The sequence below is a fragment of the Nuphar pumila genome, chromosome 8 (assembly GCF_984573655.1).
Source record: "Nuphar pumila chromosome 8, dmNupPumi1.hap1.1, whole genome shotgun sequence".
NCBI lineage: Eukaryota > Viridiplantae > Streptophyta > Magnoliopsida > Nymphaeales > Nymphaeaceae > Nuphar > Nuphar pumila.
The window spans coordinates 892,011-900,857 of NC_143256.1; the positions used below are offsets into that span (position 1 = coordinate 892,011).

General features: G+C 37.6%; 1 protein-coding gene across 1 annotated transcript; it reads left to right on the forward strand.

The window, feature by feature from the left end:
- Positions 1-2,052: 2,052 nt before the first annotated feature.
- Positions 2,053-6,989, forward strand: LOC149829424 (GTP-binding nuclear protein Ran1A). The gene is made up of 8 exons (XM_090015931.1): positions 2,053-2,122; positions 2,528-2,597; positions 2,697-2,753; positions 2,897-3,014; positions 5,334-5,423; positions 5,499-5,678; positions 5,744-5,821; positions 6,624-6,989. The coding sequence occupies exons 1-8, from the start codon at positions 2,120-2,122 to the stop codon at positions 6,691-6,693; spliced, it is 666 nt and encodes a 221-aa protein (XP_089872057.1). The 5' UTR covers positions 2,053-2,119; the 3' UTR covers positions 6,694-6,989.
- Positions 6,990-8,847: the final 1,858 nt, after the last annotated feature.

Consider the following 8,847-nt stretch of genomic DNA (forward strand, 5'->3'; position numbering starts at 1 on the left):
CATCTTCTTTATATAGAAGCCCGCCGATGATGCAGCAAGTCGTCTTTGCTAAGGTCTTCAGAGAGTGGTACAAACATGTGAAAGGGATGAGTGCATTTTTTTCTCCATCCAAAATATCCTACTCTAGTCAGGCCAGAATTTCATAGCTATCTACTTAGTTGGAAGCAACATAGATAAAGGTTCAAGAATTAAGAGATGAAATAGCGCGTGAGAGAAGAAACTACAAACTCATAGAGGAGATGCAAGCCTTCATAGATACAAAAAGACAAAACCCCCATCTTAGATCTAAAATTTTTAAACTCTTTGCTTACATGAGAAATATGTTTTGATGAATTAACTCTTTACTATAATTGCTATAAGTAAATTTTTGATTTATGTGAGTATTATAAGTATATATGTTTATTACTGGCTTGAAGATAATGAAATAGGGTTTAAGAAGTTTGTATTTAAAGTGTGTTTGTGGCAGGCTTGGAGAGGATGTAGTGGGTTTGTATTTGAAATGTGTTTGCTGCAAGCTTGAAGATGATGTAGGGGGTTTGTGTTTTTGAAGTCTATGTTTATTTTTTGAAGTGTATTTGAAGTTTTTGTAGAAGGTATGTTTGAAGTGTATGTCAATAGTTTGAAGTGTGTTGAATGTTTGAGGATGTATGTTTGAAGTTGAATGTTTGAAGTGTATATTTGAAGTGTAATGTTGTTTTGTTGAATGTGTTTTAGTTGTTAATTTTAGTATATTTAAAGTTTTCGTAGAAGTGTAGATTTGAAGTGTATGTATTTGAATGCAATTTTTTTTTAAAACTAATTGGTAGTTTTTAATTTGCAGGTTTATAGCCTATAGCGATGATATTTTTGTCTCGCCGTTATAGGTAAAATCCTTTTTTTGCCATTATAGTCAGCCTATAACGACGAGTTAATGCTCACCGCTATAGGCTATAACGATGTCACATGAATGTTATAACCTATAGGTAGCCTATAACAATGATCCTGAGATCTCATCGTCATAGGGTATCTCGTCGTTATATGCTACCTCATCGCTATTAGTGTTCTTAGTTTCGACAAGTAATCTCGTTGGTGTTGGGTCACCTTTAACGGTGACCTATAAATGTCACCGTTATTGGTTAACAAAAACCATTTCTTTACAATGACTTATTGGCCAGATTTTTTGTCGTTATAAAACAATAGCCGCTACAAATAGAGCAATAGCAATGAGAAAAATTCCGGCTGGTCCTTGTAGTGTGGTCTTCTGTAGGCATATAAGATGTTCCAAAAAAATTTGAGACCCGGAGGTGGCACAGTTTGAAAGAAAAGTTTATCGCAAAACAAGACAAAAAAACATGCTTGGTTTGCATAGCTGTTTTGACACGTTATAGTATCTTATTTTTAGCTCTCTAAATATACGTGATTTGGTGTCAAGATTTTTTACACGTGTTGGACCATATAGTTATCATCTTAAAAGAGGAGATTTCTTTTTTCTTTCGTCGCCTGAAAATGAAAAAATACTCATTCATTCTCATAAAGGGAAAAAGGTAAATAGATTAAACTCATGACAATGAAAGTTACTAAACTCAGAATGATGAAAGTTACTCTTGTAATTTGATTGATAACGTAAATTAAGTAAAATGACAAAAAATAACGCCAAACCGATTGAACTCTTAACGATGAAAGTTACTCTCGTAATTTGATTGATAATTTAAACTAAGTTAAAGGACAATAATAAAATATAGTGGCTTATTTGATAGTCTAAATCATATTAAAAAATTCAAAATTGCGAGGTCTGATTATAGAATTACGGAAAAAAGGTTGACCCTAAATATTCTTTCAAATGTTTGGTGACCAAAAACTAAAAAAAATTCATGTTTTTGGTCGTTCATGCAGCTTAAGAACCAGCCTTCCAAACGGGGTTTAAATCGTTCTAATAATATGGTCCGGACAGTTTCACACTGAGCCCTTGCTTGGGGAGAAATAGATCACACGCAGATGGACGGCCCATATAGTCGCGTCGACACGAAGCGAACGGCGAGACCGTGTATAAAAGCCAGCCCCACAGTGTTCCCTCATTACCTCAGACGAGCGCCATCTTTAGTTCCCTTCGCCCGCAAAAAAACCCTAAGCCGCGAAGGCGATGGTGAGCTCTCTCTCTCTCTCTCTGATGAAGATCGTCCTCTCTAGCTTTTTAGGGTTAGGATTTGGAGTTTTTGATTGATCGTCCCGATGTTCTCTCTAACTTCTTCTTTCTCATCTTCGTCGTCGTGTGGTTTTAGTTGGTTGCTTTTTTGTTTTTCATCTTTACGGTTTTCCGATCACGATTACTAAAGTTTTTAAGTTAAAATCCTGATTAAGGTATTGTTATATGTTTTCTTATTGTTTTGGATGATTTCATCTGATTTTCTTCTCTGTCTCTTCTAGTGTTTGTGCTAGGGTAATGGGTCGTTGTTAATCTCTCGGTCTTGTCTTTTTTTTTTGTTTTTTTTTTCTGTATTTTGGTGATATTCTTCTTCTTTTCCAATTCCTGTTGGTGTTGGGATTTCAGGCATTGCCGAATCAACAACAGGTTGACTACCCAAACTTTAAACTTGTTATTGTTGGTGATGGTGGAACAGGTATTGTTTCTAGTTTGGTGTTTGGTGGTTTCTTTCTATTATTTTGGTTTATTTTTGGTGTAAGCCGACTCATTCTTTTCATCTTTAATTCTTAACCAGGGAAAACTACCTTTGTTAAGAGGCATCTGACCGGGGAGTTTGAAAAGAAATACGAGCGTAAGTCTTAACCTTTTTTGTCCTCATTCGAGCTTGAACCTATACTTAACAACATTGCCATGGTTGACCTTGTCTATCTTTGGATTGATAGAACTTGACTGGACGATGACTGAGTATACAAGTTGTCTAATGCGTTTTTGCAGCTACGATTGGAGTAGAGGTTCATCCGTTGGACTTCTTCACAAACTGTGGGAAAATCAGATTTTACTGCTGGGACACCGCTGGGCAAGAAAAATTTGGTGGCCTTAGGGATGGATATTAGTAAGTATCATTACATGTATAAGTGGTTTCTTGGTTATTTTCCTTTGAAATTAACTCTATTTTATCGAGAATCATTAATGATGCTTTGTTAAAAATCCTGGGGTGCGCGCTTATATTTTTTATGTCATTTTAAATTTGAGAGCTGTGCATCAGAATATAACTTTTAGTTGCCTCGTCCGTTCACATGACTGTAACTGTTTAAATATGGGTTTTTCTGTTTGTGAGATTATTTTGTGTTTGAGTGGAAATGGTTTTACTTCGTCAACCAGTTGCAATTATCTGCCTTCATTATCTTACAAATGCATTGAGTTGTGTTGAATATGCTATTTGGAATAATGTAGAAATTTCTGCTTAGACTATGCAGGCAGTTGCATAGAGGTTATTTGTTCTGAAGCATGCCTGACACAAACATATCGAGTTGGTTGAATATTTGAGGTTCATTTAGGATCACATAAGGAATTGTTGGATTTGATACTTTTGTAAAGAGCGGCTACTCTCGATGACTGGGATTCCATTGCTAGTAATGGTTTCGAATGTCATGCCTGACATATCATTACTGAATACTCCTATGTGAGCACCATATGTGGTGCAGTTCATTTATGATTCTGCTGCCTGAACATTATAAACCATTCACTTCTACATCTTACATTTTATTAGTTTTTGGGTTCCTATCTGATTTGTTGGAATTCACTTCTACATCAATTCCAATTAACCAAAGTTAATATATCCATATGGATCTTTTAGGTGTATGAGATTTTGCCATTATTGTTTGTCATGGGAAAACCCATGTTTTTGTCGATGATTAATTATGAATGTGACTTTCTGCACGGGTCTGGTGTTGGGGTGAATATGATATTGTGTGTTATTGCCATGAATTATGCCTCATGGTTCTCCCTATGCTGCTGTCTTGTTAAGCAACTTGTTGTATTTAATCTGTTCACCAGGTTCCCTAATGAGAAGTCCACCCACTGTTGCTGTTCCAAATGGAAGTCATAACCTACACTGTGCTCTTGAATTTCCCTGAAAACCAACCTGGGACTGAGTCCTCGTGTGGGCATTTACCAAAAGTTGGGATCTAAGCACATGCTGTGGCAGATGGTGTACAAATTTGCAGCTTGTAAAAGTTTAGGTTCTCATCAGCCACTAAGGGCACATTTGCAACTCCCTGTAAAAGTGGGATTTTCTCAAGTTCTTGTGGTTATAAGTCAGAATAACAAAACTTTCACAGAGCAACAGAAGCGTGTCATAGTTAAGAATCACAGGCTAAGGGATCACAGCTGTGATTATAATACAGCTTTAATTTGTGAAAAGGTTGGTCACAATTGTGACCAGGAATCAGAGGCTGAAGAATCACAATCACAGCTTTGACCAAAACACATTTTCCCTAATAGAATTTATTTTCAAAATCTATTATGCAAACAAAAGCACTAGCTTGATCAAGATCCCTATTTCCCTTGGTTTTGGTTGGATATTGTGATGTGAGTTTGTGCTAACTCTTAATATTCCTTTGTCCAAACATTCACCTTGTACATTTTCTATTGTTTACTTTACTTAATCCCAAACTCCCTGCTAAATAAGTTTTGAAATAATAATAAAGTCCATAATTCTTTCTATAAAACCTGACAACGGGTAGAGCCTTACATTTTAATGAAAGAGAAGCATCATATTTTTAGTTGACCATTATTATGTGTTTTGGAAAAAAGATTCCAATAATATAAGGATTGCAATTTGCATGTTACAACTTGTTGAGTTTCTTGTTGTTCCGAGAAATATCATAAAGGCCCTTGCCCTCCTCTTCCTCTTCTTTCTCTCCCTTTCCTTGGCCAAAATACTTCCCATGGGAGGTGAAGACAAAGAACTTATGTTCTTCAAATGCATTCTGATAATTAAATCACATAGATCATCTGCTGCAAGTAGTTAAATCCCATGTATATTCTCATCTGCAGATTGTATGTCTTATAACCATTTCAGGTCATTTATGAGCTGCATTAAGTTTTATGTTTTTGTATAAGTTTTGATTAGTCGATTTAGCTGTGTGTGGATATACTTTATGGTGTATTTGTCAATTTTCTTGCCTTGGTATGTAATATTTGACTGTGGTTATTTATGGAACTGCTGTTCTGTGTCTGGGTCACAACTTCACACTTTAAACCAAAATTTTCACATGAATGATTATAAATTTTCACACGAATCCTGAGGTCACCTTACTGTCTGGATTTATTTTCTTTTGCTCTGGCACAATTTTACTGCATTGCATGCATAACAGTTCTGGTGATGATACTATTGATTGATGGACACTCCTGTGGTTGTGTTTTGCAGCATTCATGGACAATGTGCAATTATCATGTTTGATGTCACTGCACGTTTGACCTACAAGAACGTCCCGACCTGGCACAGGGACCTCTGCCGGTATGCCTTAGATATACATTTTGAAGCTTCATCCCTTTTCTATGCATGGTATTAACAATCTCATTGTCAAATCAGGGTCTGTGAAAACATCCCTATTGTTCTGTGTGGAAACAAGGTGGATGTGAAGAACAGACAAGTGAAAGCAAAGCAAGTTACTTTTCATAGGAAGAAGAATCTCCAGTATTATGAAATTTCTGCCAAGAGCAACTATAATTTCGAAAAGCCTTTCCTTTATCTAGCGAGAAAGCTTGCAGGGTAAATTCTTGTTCTTTTGCAATTTCTTCAAGGAAAGGCTGTTGCTGATCTGTTTTCCTTGACAGGGATCCTAATCTGCATTTCGTTGAGTCTCCTGCCCTTGCACCTCCAGAAGTGACAATTGACATGGTGACCCAGCAAAAGTATGTCCTTTTTGACTAATCACTTAATTAGAGGGTGAGAGGTTGAGCGTTGTGCTGCTCAGGCATGTCCGACAGCACTGACTTAGTTCATGTGTCGGCCAACCATTTCTTGAGTGGGAATGTTTGGGCACCAAGCGCAGCATTGAATATGTTATATTTCCTTAATGACATGTATAAGGGCATAGAGGCCTGGTAGCACATCCTGAAGTTAGCCTTGTTCTGTGCGTATGGTGCTCCCTTGGTCTAATTCATCTGAATCTGGGTCTGGCCTGTTGGTTTAGCACTGGGCATGCCAACCTTGGACCTGCAGCAAGTCTTGCTGCTGTTCGTGACTAATGTTGAGTAGTTGTCTCATGAGCTTTTTTGTTTAGTTCGGATGAGTTTTCTCTAGTTGTTGGTAGCTCTGCTTACTGGCTAGGCCTGAAACTAAGAGGTGAACATTACATAGCCAGTTGCCAAATTGATATGCTGCACCTACTCGAGAACTGGGTTATGGTGCTTATGGTGTCTCTTGCGCATTTGGCAGTATGGCCATTCATGGTTGGTTGTGCAAAGCCGATAAATTCTGGTTTAACAAGCTTTGGTTAAAGACTATGCAGCTCAGGCAATATGCAGGTGTTTGATTAGTTTAATGTTGAAAATTTGATAGGCATTGGTTTGTGTCTCTTTAACTACAAGTTTTTGTGAGTGGCTATGGTGGTTAACTTGCTGAATTTAAAGATGTTGCATTAAATAGAATGCTCTTTACGATAAGATCTGGTACTAATATGTTCCATTTCCTGAATGTGGTGTTGCTGTTCAGGCATGAAGACGAGTTGCTGCAGGCAGCTGCTCAACCTCTTCCTGATGACGATGATGATGCATTCGATTGACTACTTGTCTGTAGTCTCTGATGATCTGAGGTTGCCTTCTTTTTTCTTGTCTTGTTGCCTGTACTTGGTCTGCGATACATGAAAATTTTTACTACAGACATTATGAAAATTGACGCTCGAGTTTCATAAGAGATGTAATTAATGTCTGGGCCAAAAAGAAACAAGGCTTGCGTGGATGGTTCAGTTGATTTACAACTGGTTTTATCGTTTTTTATTTCTCGAGTGATTTGAAGCTTTGCATATCCCAACAATCAAGTATTTGGTATATCTGAATCATTATGGACTATTTTGTGCGTCAGTGGTTCGTTCTGTATAGTAGTTGTTTGTTCCAAATTTAAGAGTTTTTGTCATTTGGCCTGCCAGAGGGGACGACCTACAGTAGCATCGATAATGTTAATGTCCAATGTCTGGCAGCCTGGCAATCAATTATTTGCAGCCTTGACTATGAAAATGTATGTTGTGTTTGAATCTGAACAAGCCTTGGCTACAGAAAACGTTGTTCGACTATGTTTAATGTGTAACGAACAAGAGATTTCCATGTTTTATGTAACCGAGGAGGGGTGCAAAAGTTTTGGGACATGGGCAAGGATTGCTAGTTGATCCTTGAGTTTAAACTACAGATTTGTAGTAGTAGTTGAAAATATGTATTCCACATGCATCAAGCAAATATTCTCCTAGTATTCCACACCCAAAAGAAGTCTGAGTGAAAACAAGTTTGGACCCTAAAATAATATATTATTGGCTCTGTTAGAGTTTTGGGTGTGGTACAACCGATGTTCATCCGTAGTAATCAACAGGGTGCTGGTTACTTTCTCCCAATACGGTATCGGCCATGATGATTATCACTTGCATGTTGCCAACCCCATGCCTGCAACGTCTCATATGCTTTTGAACTCTGTGATAAAGATAGAGGGACGAGCGTCCGATGCGTGTTCATGATGTTTGTGTTTTTTTTTTTTTTAAAATTATTTTTTATTTTAAGATATTGTAATATATGGAACAGCGTAATGTTGAGCACCTAAAGTGTTTGACGTTGCGTCGGGTGCTTGCAATTTAAAAAAGGCCTTTAGGGTTTTCTTTCCTACTTTTTTTAATTCTTTATCGAGGCTCTGAACTATAATTCGATTCCTCTGGTTGGTTATGGACTCCAGTGTTTTTTGTGCTGGATTGACGCGCTGATCGCATCCTGACGGTTGTTCAACGAGATGGCCGTCCACTGCTATGCTATATTTTCATTGAAATAAAACTAAAAACAATTAAAAGAACATTACAAATATGAAAATAATGTTCGTATGTATCCTGGTGGTTTCAGCAGGGACACGGACCTTTATTGTGACAGTTTTCATATGTTGGTGTATTTATTTTCTCCTTTAGGGCGTGTTTACAACACCCGGAATTTTTTCTATAGGGAAAATTTATCATAGATAAATGGGGGCTCAATGAGTTTTTATCTTCGCTTTTTGAGGAGTACGTCCCCAAAAGCAGGAAGTAACGGGTTCTTATCTTGTGTTAGATGCTGTGCGTGAGACCCATACAACGAAAAGTTTCCCATTTTTCAGTGGAGCCCACATTCCTCCATCAAACACATCCTCCGCTTTTCCGCCATTTTGGGGAAAAGTTTTCCTTAGCCGGGCATCAAACGCACCCCCAAGGAGAAACTTTTGCTGCCATCTGACACGTCCTCAAGGAAGATTTTAAAACGTTTAGTTAGTAATTTATCTCATGCGAAATTAAGAAGACAGGCTGATTGATCTTTCGCTTCTATATTGGACGATGAGCCCGTTTTGCTTAAGAATACAAAAGCGTGATGGGCCACAACAATGTGGACATCCAGCCAGGTATCGGTTCCGAGATGGGATTGGCTTGAGCATGACCCGTTTCGTTTAGCTAAGCAGATCTGAAGGGTTCTAGCCCGAGTTCAATCATACCCCATGTCGGCCCTTATCGTAACACTTCAAAAAGTTTAACTCCTAAAAGTTTAGGAAAAATTTAAATTTTTTTGTAGTTGATCATTTTCAGAGTTAAAAGGAAAGTACAATGAAATATTTGTTCAAAAATATGAAGTTAGCGAACTTTGGACAGGTTACTGGCAAAGTACCCAGCTGAAAGGATTGCGTCCCCAAACATCTCGGATTTGGGTCCGAATATGTAACG